This window comes from Glossina fuscipes, unplaced genomic scaffold, assembly GCF_014805625.2.
Source record: "Glossina fuscipes isolate IAEA_lab_2018 unplaced genomic scaffold, Yale_Gfus_2 26, whole genome shotgun sequence".
In the NCBI taxonomy this organism is placed as follows: Eukaryota; Metazoa; Arthropoda; class Insecta; order Diptera; family Glossinidae; genus Glossina; species Glossina fuscipes.
Window position 1 is genome coordinate 1,678,576 of NW_023998421.1, and position 21,343 is coordinate 1,699,918.

The window sequence follows — 21,343 nt, forward strand, 5'->3', positions numbered from 1 at the left end:
AAGAAGAGAAATTGAATGTGAGGCCCTTTCTTAAAGGGCCTACGTTAGTCGTTTGAATGTAATCTTCAAGGACGATAACCAAAACGTTTCATTGTACTATCATCTTAATCGTGCTTAATGCTTAAGTGACAGCATCATAGGAGTTTTTAACAATGGAAAATGATTGAATTTGCGCCTAACAAGTGACATTGAACAGAAGCACTACTTACCCTCTCTAGTTTAAAGTTAAACTAGGGCTGAATTACATTGATCGTAAGACGCCACCTCAAGTTGGTCACAATATATTGACTGTCTACTACACAGCCTTTCCATGGATACTCACAAAAGACCAAATTTTCTTCCAGTAATAATGATGCTGCTGCTTACTTTGCTTTTATAAAACTGAAAGACTAAAATAATATGGGATCCTGGATTTGGAGAAATGCGTCTCTGGAAATATGTTCAAGAATCTTGTGAAGTGTTAGTGCTTTGACGAATTTGAGGATTAAGTTAGCATTCAATGAATAAAAGTCACTATTCCATTACGATTTTTCAGAATTTTTAAAGAGAAGTAAAAATTCGAAAATTTTCATCCTTTGCAGTTATCGATGCATTTTTCTGTACAGTAAATGCAAAGCGCAAAAGTCTAATGTGTGGGAATTTAACACTTAACTTTAACACTTTAACACATTTCCCCTACCGTTAATGTTTGCAAGACAAGTTCCTCTAGTATCAGGTGAAATTCGAAATAATCAAAAAGTTGATAAATTGTTGAAATGATCGTGACTTTCTTATTTTCTTTGAATTTTTCCATTTGCAGCACTACTTGACTTTCCCAACGATATATATGCTCATTTACATTCAGTTTTGTCTGTGCTAGTACGACAGGTAGTTCAAGGTATATCCTGCCGATACAATAGATTCTGGTCTCGCTAAATCCACCCTATTATAAAGGCTATCAGGATATACCACTTATTGAGATGTGGTGCCAATACATCAGATATAGTATTTTGCAAATCATTGCGTTTTCGTGAACATAATTCGATGTTTCAGAATTAGATTCATATACCATTCATATTTAACTAGTTTCACGGGATTAGTCGACCACCCTATGAATCGTACCGACAAGTTTTGAGTGGGAGTGTAGATCTTATTTTTTTTTTTTGAGACGCAATGAAAATTCATGGATGTAGGTTCACACAAAAAGTTATGCACACAGACATTGCGTAAGATTCAATGTGAAGCAACATTGTGTACACACGAAGGCTTCGTGAAGTTTAATAAAACTCGCATATATGTGCACATGATAGGTAGCCTAGGCGCTAGCTAGTGCTTGCAAATATTCGAAATCGGTTTTGAAAATCCACCTGCAAAAGTCGAATATGACTTTGTATGACTTAAGTTTCATTTCTAATTGTATTCTTCAAAATCTGAGAATTGCAATAATAAAGAGACTATCAATATTAGCTTTAGTCGAGACTTCTTGCCGCTCGCATGTTGTTGAAATTTTCATCCAAATCGAAATATAACGCAAATGTAAGAAGAAATTGAAGTTCACATCTTTTGTCGATTTAATCTCATATAAACCTTGAATGTGACAGGAATCTGGTTAGAAATATGGCCAAAACATTGAAGAAGATATTAATGTCTTTAAAACAGCTCCGAAGGAACTCTAAAAATCAAAATTTCGTTAGGTAAACATATTCAAAGTACATAAATTAAGCAACTTTTTTGTAAACAATTATCGAGGTCGAAAGCAATCCGCCATCTCGCAGACACATACCATATAGTCATAAACTTTTGCAAACTTTAGTCTCTTTAAAAATAATCAAGTGGTGTATGTTATAGATAGATATAAGTACTGTATGCACAAGATAGTACATACATAATAATAAGTCGTACGGAAAATGTGTCGAAATAATCGTAAATATCCCGCATGTGTTGATCAATAAATGTTTAGGTCTTTATAATTATTGAATGCAGGCCATAGTAGTATGTAGTGCAAATATCGTCGAATACGTCGTGAACTTCAATGAATATTTTTGCAATATATCAACACATCAAACTTTGTCCAGTGCAACCCATTGCAAACAAAAAGAAGAAGAATATACCAGTTTATCCTTGTCGAAGTTTGATTACGGGCCAATGTGTTGATCTCAGGTATTCCAAAACTATTCTAATTCCAATTTTCATGAGTTCATTCGTCGTTATCGTAGCCGCTAAGTTTATTGAATTCATACTTAATTAGCAATCGTCCAATTTCTCCATATCTCAACTTAACCCATTGATCACAAAACTTCTTTGCACGAGGCTAGTATTTATTTATATCGGACTATAACCCAACAAATGTTCAAAGTTCATCCTGCATGCTCTCTTTTCTTCTACTACGCAAAGCAAGAACTCGCCCGTAATCAGCTAGATTAAATAAGCGAAGGCGTTGGAAGTGAGAAAAACTATATATATTTGTTGGCGGTTTGGGCGGAGAGAGATCCAGATGGTACATCGTTCATCGTCTAAAAAATCCGAAATATTTTTTAGAAAAGGACGATCTTGCTACTATAAGGAAAAAGGATAAGTGATCACTTTAATCTGGAGAGAGCGATACAAAAAGTTGGGAGCGGCTTTATTTATCTGGGCTAAGCTATCAGACGGACGAACAAACGACCTTTGTGTTCACGCTGCTTAAAAATGTATGCAAATACTTCATGGAATTGACGGGAAATATTTCGAAGCGTCACCAACGTTCAGTCAATTTAACATTGCTGCGTAATAGGTAGAAAAATGTGCGATAAACATACAAGGGAGACGTAGAAGACGAAACGGCTTATCTTGTGCACTTGTTTGCCTCCTTTGATATTTTGTTTGTTTCCACACTTTTCAAACAGAACTATATTGAGAGGGTTTACAATATTGAAGCAGAGTTAAAAGAGTTAATAAGTAAAACATTGCACAACGTGCTTAAATCAACAAAATTTAAAAATTCCAATTATGAGATTGACTTTCATGAGACTGACGTAAATTTGCATTCATCAGGAATGATGAATGATGCACACTAGATTTATCTTCTCCCTTAGGGCGTCCAGAGCAACATAAGTGCAATGCTCTCATTCGATTCTGACCCGATTCTAACAATTTCTTACTATTGTTACTGTCATATGTTTCATGTTCCTGGAAGAATCGAAAAAATTAGAGAAAGGAGACTTGACATAAACTCATACATTGGTAATTTAGCCACAGGTCAACTCGGAAAGTAAGTATAAAATATGTTCCAAACAGTAACTGAAGGGGCAACTAAAACTTTCGTACTAGGAAAAAGTAATGCTCACTGATTAAATGCATTGTAATTTTTATTTTGAGCCAAGGAAAACATTTATGGATTCTTCTTAACGACCTGTTTAAAAGTGTGATTACATCTACTATATTATCTACTATATTAAGTCGAAATTTTCAACAAGTTTTTTGCAAGTTTTTTGAAGCATCATTACGACTATACTAAGCCGTCAGATCATATTATGACTATAAAGCTTCATGAGCTAGTTAAAGCAATGTAGCGCGGGCGTTTAGATCCTTCTATGCCATCAGACCATATTAAGACTATAAAGCTTCGTAAGCTAGTTAAAATAAAGTAGTTCGTGTGTTTGGATCCTTCCATGCCATGTTGTAGCCGATCAATTGTTGAGAAACTCTTTGGAGCTCTTGGTAAATTTGAGAGAAATTGTTTTACGACATCGATGCAGAGATGAAGTGTTTCCAGAGAAAACTAGTTATAATACTTGGGTCACACAAGATGGTAATATGCAAAAAAAATCGTAATCCAAGCCGCTGTGGTAAAATACCGACGGGAACCTCGTAAGATAACGTTTAGCGTTTGATAAGGTTCGAAGGGATTCGTGTATTATGAGCTGGTCTATCCCGACCAGACAACTGACTACACTCTCCACTGTCAATCAGTACCTAATGAGCGGCAAAAACCGCTTGCCGTCTGTTTCGTCTTCAGCGGCATATATTGGTTTTAATAAAATTAATGAAAAGTCGCTACGAAATTTTTACATATACTAGACTTGACCAGCACAACATCCAAGATTCATAACAAAGCAGTTTGCTTTGTTCCGCTTCTTACTTTCCTTTAGTTGTAAAATGAAGTAAATAATATTTCCGTTACATTTTTAAACATCAAATCTTGTGAGACGCGTAGTAAGATTTAATAAGCTCTAAAAGATTATTGACTTAATTATGAATTAAGAAAATATTAAAAATTATTAATTAAGTTGAAAATTAAAATAAAACGTTTTAGAATATTAAGTGAGATAGAAATTTCAATTTACTTTGAGTTTGAAAAAGTAACGCGCAATAGCGCAGCTACAGATTTCATGGAGATGTTCCTATAGTGAGCATTGATTGTAGCGTACATACTTGATTCCTTGCTTTCTCCATTTTTTGTTACCAGCGGTTACTTCTTTGTTGTATTGTGTATTTATTTATTTATTTATTTTCTGGTGAATGAACAAACAATTGAACGCACAACAATGATGCTGCATAATCGACCAATAAAGACTACGAAAGACAGAAACGGAGAGGTAACCGCATAGTTCTGCAATCAATTTCACTGAAACGGAGGTTTTTAGTTGATTTCATTTCCGTTGATATATTTTATAAGACGTAATGGTGATTGTTTGCAAGATCTGGGATGAAGGTACGGAAAAGCTCGAAATAAATGAAATCATTCCAAGTGTGACGACACCTGATGGGGTCTTGGAGATCGAATCTTTACGGGCTTAGTTATGGACATGAGACTGTTTCCCTCACTGTTTCTTTCGCTACTTTAACGCATCTATACAATCGTACCCTTAAAAAGAATATAGCAATCTTTCTCCCACTGATTTGGTGTCGTATGGTGAACGTTGACATCGCAAATGTTTGCAAAATATGTCGGTCGATCTATTACAATGTAGAGAACAATTTCGATATGTTTATCTTGGAGGATGTGTTCGTAAGATTCCCCTCGAAACTAGTAATATTTTTACATTTATTTTGTTGTTGTAATTGATGTTGAACGGTTGTTATTGTCGTTATTTTTGTCATAAATTGTATTACTCGATACTTCACTTGCTTGGTTTCATGTTTATGGCCATAGTTGAAGTAATTTTGAATATTTTTTTTTAGTTAAGATAGAAAAAGCAAAAAAAAAAAAGAAGCATTTTCTCAGTTCATTTATTCAGTATTGTCTCGCATTCGTTTCATTCAAATACATACAGAAACACTTTGCTGTTTGTTTAAGTAATTAAGTTGTTCAACTCTCGTAAAGTGTCAATTAGAGATAAAGAACATTCACGCGCACAAATAAGCGAACACGCATACACAAAAACATGTACATACAAAGCAATTGCAATTTAGTTTAGAGTTAGCCCAGTGAATAACGATATTTACTAGTTTGTGGTAAGACAGTAGTAGGTTAACACGTTACACACGTTTATTTTCGTTACACGCTTAACGTGACAGTATGATTGTGTGTGTCGTCGAAAGAGAAATTTATTCAAATTAAGATTTTATCATAGCGGTCTGCGCTTTTGAAAATGTCAAACAAAACAAAACAAAACGTGAATATTAACCTAAAACAAGAACATATTCGCGAAAATTTACGAAATATTTCTTTATCAAATATTTAAAGATAATTGTGCGCGAGAATTCGTCCGTAAAAAAACTTTTCCATGGACCGCCTATCTTAGCTTTGATGAAGCCTTTGCTTCCTAGTCCTAGTTTCGTTTTAAATGCTGATTTTCGAGCCAGTGCCAGTAATTCGTAACTTATTTCCTTGAAGAAAAGATTTTCATTGACTATTATTTGTATAAAATAATTTCAAGATAACAACAATAATACGGTTGACGTTGAAATAAACCTTCGAGTGAACATTTAAAAGCAAAAAAAAATAAAAAAAAAATAAAAATAAAAAAAATTAAAAATAGAATAGAATGCAAAAAACGAATAAAAATAAATTGAAATAAAAAAGACAAAATAAAAACTATGTGAAATAAAGAAAGAAATAAAAATATTGAAATAAAAAAAAAAAAAAAATTGAAAATTTCTTCTAGGCTTTTGTAAAATCAACCTTCTTGCAGTTATCTCTCAAATCTAATCTTAAATGTAATGATAAAAATGCCAATGAGTAGCTGATAACAAAAGCCTCTAGATAAACGAGCGAATATTATAGATGTGTAAATCAAAGAAGAAAAAGAAGAAGAAGAAGAATACATTAATGAAAATCTACACTTGGAATGCTACATGCGCTTAGGGCTGATTATTGAAAGTCGATATCATTTCATAAATTGATTCGTGAAAAATCTGCAAACGAAATTCCACCTTTGCCGTCTTTGTTAAGAATACCCGCTACACGTTGATGGCTAAATGGACAGATGGGCTTTGCAAGCAAACGAATATATGGCCATACCTATTCGTAGATTTCTGTCCATATAATGCTACTTGTTGCCAGATGCAAAAGTTTTACAACAACGTATTGCTCACTTAGTTGATGTTGATTCATCAGCAACAAGAGATACTCAATTGAATGGATACGGGAAGAAGATCGCGGTAACCGAAGACAGTGGATAAGGAATAAAACACAAATTGATGCGCAAATGTTAGGAATAAACAATGAAATTATGGCCTGTTTCCCACGTGTTTTTTTTAATAAGCAAAAAAACAGTTTTACACCAGCTGAAGATGAAAATCTGGACACAGTGTTCAATGCTAACAGTAACTCAGTAGTAAGTCGTGAATTTTAAAAATTTGTTTAACACCAACTCACTAAGAAAACTTTTACTTATTTCATACGATTTCAATGTGCTTCATGACACAATCATAAGAAAAATGTTTACTTTAACATCCACCAACAAGCTTGTGTACTTCTACACAACTACTTCTTCGAACGTCATAGTGGCCGTTTGTTATCAGTTTGACAAATCATGATCGAAAATTATGTACAGAAATTGATACAATTTATTATGCAAATAGAAAATAATCCGTATAGTGAATCAAACGCTGACCGACAAGGAAAAGTGATGGATAGATGGTGTTCTCTAGAATTGAATTTAAAATAAGTAAGAAAATTATATTCGATCGTGGCCGAATTTTTTATACCCATCACTGTGATTCTAAAAAGAAAATGGGAAGAACTAAGTCTTTATACTCTGTAATATTAGATGGGCATGTTTGATTTTTTTCTACTCTTAGAATAAAAGCGGATATTTGTATGGAGTGTATGTTGTACTTTACGAGTAACAAGCAAAAAACCGGAAAAACAAATGAGCTGACCGTTTTTGTTTTACAAATATGTGGGCGTTGGAGACGTCTTCTTTTAAATGTGTTGTTTATGGTGGGGGGGTTTATCACAGAACTACGAAGCTGCGCCGGCATTCGGACAAACGGACCGGCTTAGGTGCATTCCAAATTGCAAACTTGCCAAGAATTTACATACTTTATGGGATTTTCGAACTTTCTTTCAGTGCGTTCTAAAAAAGTTTAAAAAAAAATTTAATTTATGAGACACTCATTCTTCGGTGACGAGTATAAAATAATTATCAAATGAAAATGTCATAGACTGATGTCTAAAGTAAGAACAAGTAAGAAAATCATCTCCCCTGGAATCAAAAAATAATTCAACCCATCAAGATAATCGTAAAACAAACGGAAAATAAAAGTTTTTTCCGCATTGGCGCGTAGGCGCTGTCTGTGGAAAAGTTTGAGTCACAAATACTTTTTTAAAACTTTTTGGCGGTATCTTCATTTTCGCTAACGCGCCTTATGAAGGTCGCGAAAAAGAAATTCAATTTTGATACACTGTAATATTGGACAGAGGTAGTCAATTTATTCCAATTGCAAACAGATAATAGAGGATCGCCCGCAAAATGTGGGTTCAAATTTTTGTATCTTTATCTATTATACTTTATGAGTAATGAATAAAAACCAATTTTGTATTCAACTTTTAACTTTTCAACTACACCGAAACTCAGGAGGGTGATCGCTGTGTAAAGTATTGGTTGTTTCGTTTGGTCGAATCGTTTGCTACGCCCCCAAGGAAGAATCAGAGACACCAAAAAGTATACATATTCTTGATCAGCGTTAAATTGTAAATCGATTTAAGCACGTTCCTCTATCCCTTTGTGTAGTTTTTGTTGTAAACATTTTCTTGGCCGCAAAAATGAAGTTGTCGACTTCAAGTTTGTCAGAAGCATTGAAAGTTCTTGCGCGCATGTTGGTACTGAAAATGGGCCACATCGGTCGAAAGACACGCTCACAGCACAATGTACACTGAGAACAGCTGTGTTTTTCAAAAGGAATAAAAAGCTGGGCTTTTGCTCGTTACTCATAAACTATAGCAAATATATGTAAGAATATTCTACTGATGATGCAGCAGAAACAAGCTTAAAAACCGCCATAAAGTGTATAAATTTTTGAACAGTTCCACATTTAGAATGCAGCTAAGCATCTCCATCTGTCCGTATGCGCAACTGTGTAGTATATGTGAGAAACGTTCTTCCGTTAGCGAAAATGAAGACATCGTCTACAAATTTGCAAAAGAACACGGCTACAACGCCCACATATCTATGCGAGAATAGCCTCTATGTTGAAAATTGAAAAAATCAGTCGAGCCCACTTAATATTATAGTGCGTCAGAATGTAGTTCGTTTACTTTTATTGTCTTTTTTTAAAATAACAATGGAGAGTATAAAGGATTCGGTCACGATCGAATATAATTTTCTTACCTGCTAAGGTCTAAGGTGCGTATGTGTGCCTACCGTTTACAGTACAAGAAAAAAAGAGAACAATGCCTTAAGCGCTTAAGGTTAACTTTCTTAAATCGATGAAAACTGTTTCTCTGTCCAATGGTGTTTCTATAACGAGAATACACAAAATGGCCTGATTGCTAAACAACGTGTACGTGCTTTAGGCATAATTTAGCAAGAACTCAATTTAAAAATCATTTCTTTTTTCCTCTGCTATGATTCATTTGTTATCAAACCAATGTATTTCGCCTTTGAAACCTAAACAGTATATGATGGTCAGGAAGATGCGGTATTTTGTTCGGTTTTTTGCTTTCAAAGCTTTTTATATAAATATAAATATAAATATAAATATAAATGCTAAAATTTAATGATATATACCAGAATATTAAATACTGATATATGAAAGTGCTTATCAGATAAGACAGACGTCTTTGTGCCAGTGAATGTTGGGTATCCCATGTTGGGAGGCTTGTATTTAAAGACGTGTAAATCAAATGATTCTGAATCAATAGCTTGATAGGCATGACTAAACCGGCTTGTTCCTCGATCATAGGCCTATAACTGATACATAACTAATTCGAAAGTAAACATTAAGTCTGTAACTAACAACCAGGACGACCCGAAAATGAATAGTGTCCAAGATTCGCTCTGTCATTTGGTTAACCCTTTTTCTTTTTTTTTTTTTAAATTCCCTTAGCAAATTGGCCGTTATATACGACGTGAGGAAACATGTCTGTTTAATAGCAACGCCAACGAGGTAAATTTCATTCGACATTAAATTGAATCTATTGTTATTGTTGTTTCTCGCTTTCTATTTCCTACAGCGCCTTAAATTGCAACAGCAACAACGACAAAGTGTTTTGAATAGAAGCAATCACAGCAGCAATAATATCAATAATGATAGCAAAAATATTCATAACTTGAATGGTAACAAATGCATTACAAAAAATGAAGGGGAAGAAGAACAGAACATTAATAATAAAAAATATCAGGCAAACACAAAGCGATTACAAGCAATCAATGGAACTTTATTAACTAGTCATAAGGAACCAATCAATCAACCATTCAACGCAAAATTGAAACCTGTAAAGAGTAGAAGGCCAACAGCTTTACCTCTGGAAGTGCCAAGCATTGAGGAGGATTCACGCGTCAATTCGACGTTAGAAATTAATACTGCATTAGCTAAACGAAAAGCCAAGTTTTTTATAGGCAGCAGTGAAACCGATGATGACAACGATGATGATGATGATGATGATGATGATGTCGATAGCAACTTTAGCAGCGAAGAATTGGATGTTGAGCCGGCATCTTGTTCTTCCCCTAATACTTTAAAAACCTCAAATGCTTACAGTGAACCCGGTATGAAACCAGCAAAGGCAATCTCGACAACATCTTGCGTTTCTCTGCCACCATTTAACTCACTCGGTTTTGTCAATGGACGGCATCGTACTGAGAAAGTCTGCAGCACTCTTAGCAATAAATTCGGCAAACTGACACGCAACGATACGACTTTCGCAAATTTGTCGTCAGAGCAGTCCGCCAAAGCAAACGTTCATATACCCCCTCCACCGCCCTTACCAACTCAGCCATTGATAAAAATCGTCAATCGCACTTCAAAATACAAACGAAATTCTAATCAAAATAAGTTATCTTCGCCTACGGTAGACATTGGTAGAGAGAGTAAGTCTTCCTCCGCATCGGAACTACCTAATAAAGAAGGACAAACAGGGAGAGCATCCTTGCAACCTACTGAATGTGTAAACGTAAGAATAAAAAACAAGTCTCAAGTCCACTTGCGTATATTTATGAGAAAATCAAAAATTAGTTTAATTTAATTTTTTTTTAACTGGAATTTTTACTTCCAGTTAGGAAATATTAAAGCAGTAAGAGAGAAAATTGAACTGAATTCGAAGAACCCGTTGCATGCGCGCCATGAGAGTCGAGTAGAGCTTACAGGATTCTTTAGATGTAAAAAAGTGACCTTTAATTAGCAAAGATGTGACGCCACGTCCACACTTTAGCTTGACGTAGAACTTTTCCTTGAAAGTTTATGTTTAAACTTACCATGGCCCTCTTGCCTATAACCAAATACCAAACACCCGCCCAACATCACATATATAATTTGGTCAACGTTTCTAAATAATTACTTTGAGTGAGGAAGCTTCAGTCGTCTCAGTTGGAGAATAGTTGGTACTTATTAGTTACTCATATCCGCGCTGAAATTTTCAATGATCTAGAGAACTATGTGGCCCAAGTTTTAATTCTTCAATCTGACTATTTCTGGGTTGAATATTAAAAGGTTTCTCTCTTCCTGCCATTGAAACTATGGCATTACATGAAAGTAAGATGTAGTTCGACGTATTTCATTACGAAAATAAGAAACGTTTGCAACCTCTAGAAGGAAACATCAGAGCCCACACAAAGTATATACATTCTTGATCAGCATCAAATCCTAAATCGATGTAAACATGTCCCTCTGGCCGTCGGTCTGTATATTGTCTGAAGCTACTATCTTCAATATTGTCAGAAACGTTGGAAGCTCTTGCACGCACGTTGATATTGCAAATGAGCGAAATCAGTCGAAGGACACACCCACTGCGCAACGTAAACTGAGAACACCTCAGTTTTTCCAACGAAATAAAAAATTTCGGGTTTTTGCCCGTCGCTTATAAACTAAAGTAGATAAATGTACGAAAATTTAAACATTTTGAGGTGACCTAAACTCTCAAAGGACGTGTCTACAACGCCCACGTGCAACGAAAATATTTATTTTGACTCCGTGCCATTGGCCGTGAAATTGTAGTTCTTTCGCTTTTTTGCCTTTTCGAAGATAACGTTGATGGATTGAATTATTTTCTGATTCCAGGAGACGTCGGTAAACCTCAAAAACTGTAGCCCAAGGGAAAATGCCGCTTCTTGTCGCCTTGAAGGCGGTCTCATATTTCCGCGAGCCAATTTTCCCGGAAGGAACGATGTAAAAATTGAATACATTGAGAAGGATGAAACGTAAATACTTTTTGTCGTAATAGTACGCTTGACTTAAGCCATCTAAAATTTTCTCTTATGCTAGTACGCGCAATCTCATACGACTGGCCATAGAGAAAAACGATTTTCTCAATAATTATATGGATAAGGAACGTAAAGAAATGGTTATAGATGCCATGGAGTTAAGACATATCAAAAAAAATAGCTTCATTATTAATGAAAATGAGGAGGGATCAGAGATATATGTATCCGAAGAGGGGCAGTTCGATGTTATTAAGAGCGGCCAGATAATTGGTAGCTTTGGGCCTGCTACCGTGTTTGGCGAACTTGCCATTCTTTATAATGCTCAACGGTTCGCTTCGGTGAGAGGTAACTGATAGATAAAAATGTAATAGTAAAGAGGAAAAGCAAAACTTTCGTTTCTAATTATTTAAGCCGCTTCCAATGCTATTGTGTGGAAAATCGATAGAGATAAATTCCGCCAAATTATGGTCATTTCTGGCTCCAAGGAACGAGAGGAAAATTTAAGCTTTTTGCGTTCGGCACCTTTCTTAAACGATCTCAGCGAAGAAGTTTTAGACAAAGTAGTCGATCTGCTGCGAAGAGTGAGTTTTTAAAAAAAACTTAAAATATATGTGTAAGAGAAACATATTGTCCTTCTTTTTCCTTTCAGAAATTTTTTACTACCTATACTTGTATAGTTAGAGAAGGGGATATTGGGAATGAGTTTTTTATAATACGCGGTGGTACTGTTACTATTAAAAAGAAAACAGAGTCGGGCGTAGAACGTGTAGTGGATAGACGAAAAAGAGGAGATTTTTTTGGAGAGCAGGCGCTACTGAATGCTGATCGCCGTCAAGCCAGCGTTTACGCGGATCCCCCAGGCACCGAGGTGCTAAAATTAGATAGAGAGTAAGTGTTCCCTGCCAAATCTCGCGAATACATAAAAGGGTAATAATACTGTGTTTTTGCACTCCACAAGGTCCTTTTGTGACGAACTCTAACCTTGTTGGAAAAAGAAAAAAGGGCACAATATTTTTTTATATTCTGTTTGTGCAATAACCACAGGTTGTCGACAATGTTTACATAAAGTATGTACACTTTGGATCAGTTTAAAATCTGAGTCGGCGTTTAGTTAGCCATCGAGTATTGTTCGAACGGTCAGCCCATTTTCAATAACCCTACTCCTAGTGCCAAAACAATTCAGTCAGCAACAATGCTTTAAATATCTTGAGAATTGCCATCTAGAAGTCAAACATAAGAGCATTCGAGGGCACAAGTAAAGAGATAATATTAACTGAACCATTTTCTGAGTCGAGTGTAATGTCGAGTGTGTGTTTCATTACACTAATCGATCTAGAATTCGGTTCTGAAACGATTTAAGGTTGTCTGTCCGTCTGCATTACGCTTCGTCTATCTGAGCTCTTTCGATGTACCTTTGTACTCAACCTACAGATGGCGATTTTTGAGATATTGCGATGAAGTTTGCTTCACTGATAGGTTTTATCGACGACTGCTATTTTGAGAAGCGGTATACAATCATAATTTACAAAATCACTTTCTCAGCAAACATTGCCGAGTAATGGTAATTCGATCTACTGAATAGATGTGAAAAACTTGGTCCGGATGAATCATTTTTTTGTTCTTTTTCTACGCAGAGCAAGTCCTTACATGGTGAAAAGATGAAGTTTTTAATATTTTGCGATGAAAATTGGCCCATAATAGTAAACTACTGGTAACAAGCTTTTATAGAATTGTTGTTGCACCAGAAACCTTATAAAAGTTCTGATGCAAAGCAGGCCCTTAAGAGATCCCTTTCATGGAAACAAGGTATAATTTTTGTTATTTTGGGAGGGAATTAGGAGGAGAATTCTATTAGACGAAGTGATGCAGGATATTTAATAGTCGGCCTATAATCTTGATTTACGTATTATTCGTTTTCTTGTAATTTCTATAGAGCGTTTATTAGCTATTTGGGTACCATTCCGCAACTACGCGAGTTACCGATAGAAAAGGCCGACCAAGATGCACGTGACAACAATCGAAAATCTGAATTTGATAATGAATATGCCTATATAGAGCTGATGGATCTAAAAAAAATTGCCACATTGGGTGCCGGAGCTTTTGGGAAAGTGGACTTAGTGGCCTTCGGGGAAAATACCTTTGCTCTGAAAATCATTAAAAAGATTGATGTTGTAAAGCAAGACCAAATCGAGCACGTCTACAGTGAGAAGCACGTTATGATGAAATGCCGCGGCTCACCATTTGTAATCGAGTAATTATTTTATGTACTAGGCTGAGAAGGCTTTTTAATGCTTTTTTGTTTTTTCGTTTTTTTGTTTTTTTTTTTTTCATGTACAGGTTATATAAAACTTTTCGGGATGATAAGTTTGTATACTTTCTTATGGAAGCTTGTATGGGGGGAGATGTATGGACAATTATGTCCCAGCGACGTTATTTCGATGAGAACACTGCTCGTTTTATAGCTGCTTGTGTAGTGGAAGCTTTCGATTTTTTGCATTCGCATAACATCATCTACAGGGATTTGAAACCTGAAAATTTAATGTTAACCACGGACGGTTATTGCAAGTTGGTAAGAAGCATGAATTTTAACAGTTTTTGTTTTAATAACGAAACTTAAATAAATATAAACATAAAGGTCGACTTCGGTTTTGCGAAGCAATTACCAGTCAATCGAAAAACTCATACCTTTGCCGGAACACCAGAATATGTTGCACCTGAAATAATATTAGATCGTGGCCATGATCGTTCCGCCGATTATTGGGCTTTGGGTATTTTAATATTCGAATTGTTGGTGGGGAAGACACCATTTCGTGGACAAAATCAAATAAAAATTTATCAGCAAATATTGGGTGGTATCGATGTAGTACAAATGCCTTCAAAAATTCCTAAACCAGCACAAGGATTAATACGAGCCCTGTGCAAGCAGTTACCGGCCGAAAGGTTAGGTTATCAGCGAAGAGGTATTATGGATATTAAAAAGCATGGGTAAAAAACAAAACTATCTTCCATTAGCTATGACGTAAACTGATTTTTGCTTTCTTCAGCTGGTTCGATGGCCTGGAATGGCAAAAGTTGAAGAAGAAACAGTTAATATCGCCAATAAAACGTCCAATAACGAGCAATGTGGATTTACGCTATTTTGGCAGTCCTGACTCAACAGCTGTTGACCACGATCCGCCAGTGGAAACAAGTGGATGGGATGTGGATTTTTAAATTTTCAAAATACTTCTACTACCGCTTCTAATAGAATTAATAAAATTAAAGATAGGAAATTTAATCTAAGGACAAATCTGTCATTGGCAGCATTTTCGTGCCGAAACTTTAATGCTTCTGTAAGGCTTTGCCTATAAGCTTAGAAACATAGTGTCTCTAGTTTATTAATTATTGATAATAATGTTAAGGTCATGCTGTGAATCTTGCCTATGATATGTTTATAACTATTTTCTTGGAAAAAAAAAAAAAACTTCATTATTATTATTTTAAAGTGTGACATCGTTTCTGAACACTAAAAAAGCGCTCGAGAAAATCAGATGTGAATAATATTTTGCAAGTTTTAAAGAGTAATGAGTTTAATAAAAGAAGACTCAAGTGCTATAATTTATTCCTTCTTTGAAACTGAATCATCATCCTATTAGGAATTAAGAATGCAGAGGCGAAAATGTGTATTGCACATCGTCCGCTTACCATAAATAGCTTGGACAACTAATTTCCATCTGGATACTGTTCATTTGGTGATGGATTTCTTAAAAAAGACTAAGCTATAATAATAATTGAAGACAACAATGAAGTTGTGTGAAAGATAATCCAAGAGGATGAACTCGATGGACCTATAATTTTGTGCCTGATATTTCGCAAGTTCAGAATATTGTGTGGTGTCACCGCTTGTTACGATATAATGTGCGACTACGAAATGCAAGTATAAGAAGATAACATAAGTGAAGCTCCGATTTTATAGTAGACAAGCAGCTCCGGTTATCCATCAAAAAAAAATAATTGAAACTTATTTAAGGAGAGGTGAAAAATTTAGTGATAAAGGTGCATTTCTAAGTATGCTAAATAAATTATAGGGAAAAATAACTACAGCAATCAAACGAGCTAAGCGTAAGTAATACCTAGAGTCAACAATCGAAAGCTTGCTTAAACACTTCATATAGATTGAAAAAGTATCCCTTTCCAAAGCTTCTTCTTTGTTCCGTAGCACGGCGATTCACTTAGGGCTAAATAACAGCGATTGAAAGTGCTTTTACGTACAACAAGATACCCGATATTTGCATCGAAATATGTTATAATAATCATTTTGAAGAAAAACATTACTGCTCTGTCACATAAATCAGCATCTGAACGAATGGTGGATAACTTCAAATGACGAAAGAAAGTGAATAAAGGAATAAATAACATAATAAACTATAAAAATGTTTAAATAGAATGATAGCAGCGAGGAGCTACGGATAAGACATGTAACATTACTAAGGTCTATGAAAGAATCAATTGATGAATTAGGTGTTCGAAAATGCAATGAATCCAAGGCATTTGAAGCGTGCATGCAATGCGAAGAAAGAAATTGTTGCTAAAGATGATTCAAAAGTACCTTTTCTTGAAAGACGAACAAGTTGTTCGCTTTCTCACAACATCTCGCCTAAGACTCAACAATTTTCATCAACAGAATGCGTATCAAACGGTAAACAATACTCTTACACCACGGTAACGCCCTTTCGCAAATCAATAGCTGCAGGAATCAACTTTTCTAAAACCATAAAGTGGACCAACCTCTTCCTATTCGCAAAAGTCAATGACCCATAGCGGCAATGGACGCAACTGAAGTGTACATAAAACTGACTTGTAAGATATCTTTATAGAATAGCAAAAATCTGAAGAATGATGATTGGAAAAAATGAGAAAATCTCTTTTAAATTCAATGGAAAAACTTTATAAAACAACGCGTAGCAGCAAAACAGTGAAGACAAATAAACCAATTCGGATAGCAAATGGAAAACTTATGTATATTTATGAAATTCATTTTCATAGTTTTGCTAGACATGTTTTGCCAAATCTTGTCATTTGAACTAAACATTAACTCGGAACGACAATTGAATGACGAATTTGTTACATCCGTAGATTACGCTGGAGGATATCAAAACAAATATGAAGAGATAAATAGAAAATTTTCATTTGAATAAATTTATAAAGACAATATAAATTTTATATGTAAATATAAGAAAATAAATATGTAAATATAAGGAGAAATTTAATTTAATTTTTAAATAAGAATAAATATAATTTTTCTATATTTTTATTTTATTGATCGTATTATATTTCATTGTCTATATATTTAATATAACGTATTTTCAATTTTCCGTATGGGATGAATTATAATAAAAAAAAAAAAAAAATAATTGAAATCATACTAAAGTACAAAAAAAAAAAAACTTAAAAAGCATATATGCGTACATACATATATGTAAGAATTTGAATATTAATAATACAAGTATTTGTTGATATAAAATAAAGCAAAGTAATAACAACACAAATGATTAAGTTATGATAGTGTAAATTGCCGCCCAATCGACAGCACGACTGACGATTTCATCGTCTTCTCTTTCTCTCATTTATCCCCATTCGTTCGTCTTTTCATTTTTATTCTCTTCTCATAGTTATATATGTCCATACTTTAGTGCAAGGCATATAGTGTATATATATGTATGCATATATGTATATATATATGTATGTATGCGTAGTTTTTTCGTCTTTTTAAACTTTCATATATAATTCTAGGTTTAACGGTCTTTGGAAAGATTTACTGGCAGTACTTTTATAATATTTCCGTTTATCATCCATTTACATGGATTTAATGATACGCATTTCTTTATTACAGCAACGCGTTAGACAGTTTTACCGGAAAATTATCATCAACTTTTCGCATAGGTGTACATTTCAATTTACTCTCGTTCAATCAATCCTCTCCTTTATCATCGATATGTCTATATGACGTTATAAGCGCCTTTTGTATATAATCATAATAATGACGACGTACATAAAGCATTTCGAATGCGGTTTTAATAATTATTTTTGTTACATATGCTACCTTTGCCTTCAGCATTTTTCATTGCTTTCTCTGCTTCAACGCATGTTTTTCATTATATAATTTCAAGGATGGGAGAAATATCAATTTCAAATTTCAAGAGGATTTAAAATTGCTTTAAAAGATATTCAATAAAAAACATGTGAAAACATTATAATCGATAGAAGACCGACTATTAAATACCCTAAATCACATTGCCTGACACAATTGTTATTTTTGCCATAGAAGACAATAAAAGCACCAATGCAAATCTTTTCCAATAGCGTTTGCCATCGGGCCAAAGCACATCAGTGAACCATATTGAATCAAAATATCTCAAAAATTGCGACCTATAGCTTGAATACAAATTTACATGGACAGGCATCAGACGGACAGACAGGCTTAGATCTGAATCTACCAGTATAATAAAAGGTGTGTCTACCTTAAGTCTTTCCGTGTCGTCGGGCCAAAACACAACAGTGTACTAGATTTCATCAAAATATCTCAACAATTGTGACCTGAACACAAATTTACATAGACAGATATCAGACGGACAGACAGGCTTAGATCTGAAACTACCAGTATGATAAAAGGTGGGTCGACCCTAAGCCCTTTCGCATGTTACGTACATTCAAACAAACTTAGTATAGCCTGTATGACAAGTGTAGAGTGCAGAGTATAAATAGTAATAATAAAAATATCAAAGAACAAATATTAAAAGAGAAAGTAGTTCATATAAATGTTATTTAATAAACAATGAAAGAAATAAAATAAATAAAAATTTCAAATTTATTTTCTTTATTGTGAACCAATTAATTTTTTTTTTTTTTTTTTTTTTTTGTCCACAAACAAATGCCCTAAACGCTGAGCTCGTTCTAGTGCTCAGAATCATACTTTGTGCAGCTTTTCTCCTTTTCTTACAAGCGAAGCTATACTAAAGATACTAAAGACAGAACAAAGAAAAGTATTAATGGTACGGGTGAGCTATAAATTTGAACAATGTTCGATAGCAAGAATTGCCGGCAAAATGGCCTTTCTAAATAACAAGGCAATAATCCTATAAGAAGTAGAAAAATATTTATCAAATGATTTTTGTTGATGTCCTGCCACTCAAGAATTATATAGTTAAAGTATTGCCAGACGACGCATTGTGTAAACTTTCAAATGTGCTCCAGTTCTAGCACCTCTACGGATAGTAGTTTGAAAAAACTCTCGTCTCACAAGGCTTACGTGAAACACACTGTGAGGTGGTCATAGAATTTCAAAATGCTCAGTAATAGTATTTCGAAGTGAATTGATTTTGGAAGATATAGACCAAACAGATAAATTTTTGGAACTTCTTCCGATACGGCAGTTTATGGGAAAAGTAACTAAGTATTTGGATGGCAAAAAATCGCATTTTTAATAGCCCTTAACGAAAATTGATTCGTAATATCAAGTCAACCTATTTTTTGTACTCCGTTCCAAGCAAGAATTCTGATGGAAAACAGGTTTTTATATGGCAACGAAGTTTAACTTAAAATGCAGAACAATAAGGTCTTTTGCAAGAAAACTAAATTTACTCAATTTTTTATAGGCACATCTCCTACATGAAGGCTGCAGGAAGAAGTGCGCAACAACATTTAATTTCTGATATTTTATAAAAAATGCAAATGAAGAATTGTATTAGGGTAAATAGCGTAGGATATTTAATGACCAACCTTGGCCCAATTATGTTTTCACTTGTTATCTTTTTGTTTTATTTTTAGTTATAATGCGATAGGTAAACGCAGAATTTTAAGTTTAATCAATTCACCTGAATCCCCATTGCATTGTACATATACATGCATAAATAAATAAATAAGTTACAACGAAATTTGAAACAGTTCAGTTTTATTTAGTAATTAGTGCAGTACCGGCTAACCTAAGTCAAGCTAAAGTTTAATTTAATAAACAAAGGGGTATTAAACGTCGGTGGATATATCTAAACCAAGAACTCTTTCTTTGGATACCAATGGAGTTAGGGGAGGCGGATGAAGGATTTCCTTCAACCATCTGGAGGTTAATCTCGCGGTAGAAATTTTATGGTTTCCAGGCGAAGTTTGTGTATGAACTGCTACTCTGCTATAATTGCTTTGCGACTCACTTGGATCGCAATTGATCTTTTTTCCGGCAGCGCGCTACTTTATTTGGTTAGTTAGGCTTGTTCAGATATAATAATTCCAGCAGATCTTAGAAGTTCGTAGTAGATGACATCCTCGCGTTTTCGCCAGGCGGAGCTGCGTCGCCCTTAAGGCTATAAGTTTTGCACAAAATGTGGTAGCCCCCTTGTAACTGCTTCATAGCTTATTACATTCTCCTCTCACCTTAGCTTAATCATTTGCCTAGGTTTAGATGCATTTTTCCGCAGTTTGAAACAGAAAAGCATGCAAAGCCTTGAATGCTATTTGTTAGCATGCATATCTTCACACTTTGATATGGACTAAAGGACAGCTGTAACTGTGAGCGACTTAGGTCTCCTAAATCGAGTAACACGTATATCCAAAATTGAAAAAAAATGTACTTGTCATGTAGACTTTGTAAAGCGACCAATATCAACATATATAGAACTTATTTGCCGACCTAATATATTTTATAAATATGCGACATTAAAAAGTAAACAAAACAATTAGAAATTAAACAAAAGCAAAAATATGAGCACGCAACCAAAAGTAAATCATGCATTGCGACAACTAAAGTATGGGAAAAAGTTATTTTATTTATTTATCATGGCGTGCGTGGATATGGGTAGCGCATAATTACAAAATGCAAAATAAATTTAGAAAAATAAAGCCCTTTATAAATTCGTGATATTTGCGAACACTGCTGAAGGGTCAAAAGTTTTCGCAAATATTGAACTCATGAACTCGAAACAATAGAATAACCATAACACAATGAACACCTTTTTCTACATCAGCAAAGGTCAGTGATGAGCAGAAGACAATTTACTTCACACTGAACATAATTTTTTATTCCATTTTCCTCAATTTTTATCTTCCGTTTTGTTAATAATAAAGTCCAGCTTCTATTATTATGCAACATGAACTGATGTAACGACGATGATGATTGCCTTCGCATGAGTGAACTTCTGAACATAAATATTTGAGATGTTGCCTTTGTTTCAGAAAATAACTGAAAAAATGATTTTAGCAAATATGTTATGTGATGCGTTTGTAAAGCTTTTACATGAACACATACACCACATTATTTATTCACTAGCATATACACAGCACCATATGAAAAAAATCAAGATTTGCAAATGGGAAAATGTTACGCATATTCACAGATTTTCCATTTTCATGGGTTTCTATGTATTTACCGATAACTTATTCATAAGTTTTGCATATTTTCATTTATAGCTCAAATGTTTACATTACATTAAAACTATTGTTTCTTTGCAGATTGCGTATATCGTTATTTTAGACCAATTGTAGTTCCAAAACAAATTATAACTACACAGTCCGGTAACGACGGCTATTTAATAGTCTACACCACTTCA

At 34.4% G+C, this 21,343-nt stretch overlaps 1 protein-coding gene across 1 annotated transcript; it reads left to right on the forward strand.

Moving 5' to 3' along the window:
* The first annotated feature begins 6,064 nt into the window (after positions 1–6,064).
* Positions 6,065–16,965, forward strand: LOC119635273 (cGMP-dependent protein kinase 1). The gene is made up of 11 exons (XM_038029992.1): positions 6,065–6,740; positions 9,457–9,516; positions 9,584–10,522; positions 11,626–11,765; positions 11,830–12,113; positions 12,180–12,349; positions 12,418–12,656; positions 13,702–14,019; positions 14,106–14,337; positions 14,404–14,753; positions 14,813–16,965. The coding sequence occupies exons 1-11, from the start codon at positions 6,612–6,614 to the stop codon at positions 14,979–14,981; spliced, it is 3,030 nt and encodes a 1,009-aa protein (XP_037885920.1). The 5' UTR covers positions 6,065–6,611; the 3' UTR covers positions 14,982–16,965.
* Positions 16,966–21,343: the final 4,378 nt, after the last annotated feature.

What these genes read in the sequence shown, in the direction of transcription:
- LOC119635273 (XM_038029992.1), top strand. Translation starts at nt 6,612, where the DNA reads ATGTTAGGAATAAACAATGAAATTATGGCCTGTTTCCCACGTGTTTTT. An exon ending in ATGCTAACAGTAACTCAGTA is followed by an intron (nt 6,741 to 9,456) that starts GTAAGTCGTGAA and finishes AAATTCCCTTAG; the next exon opens with CAAATTGGCCGTTATATACG. An exon ending in TAGTCGATCTGCTGCGAAGA is followed by an intron (nt 12,350 to 12,417) that starts GTGAGTTTTTAA and finishes TTTTCCTTTCAG; the next exon opens with AAATTTTTTACTACCTATAC.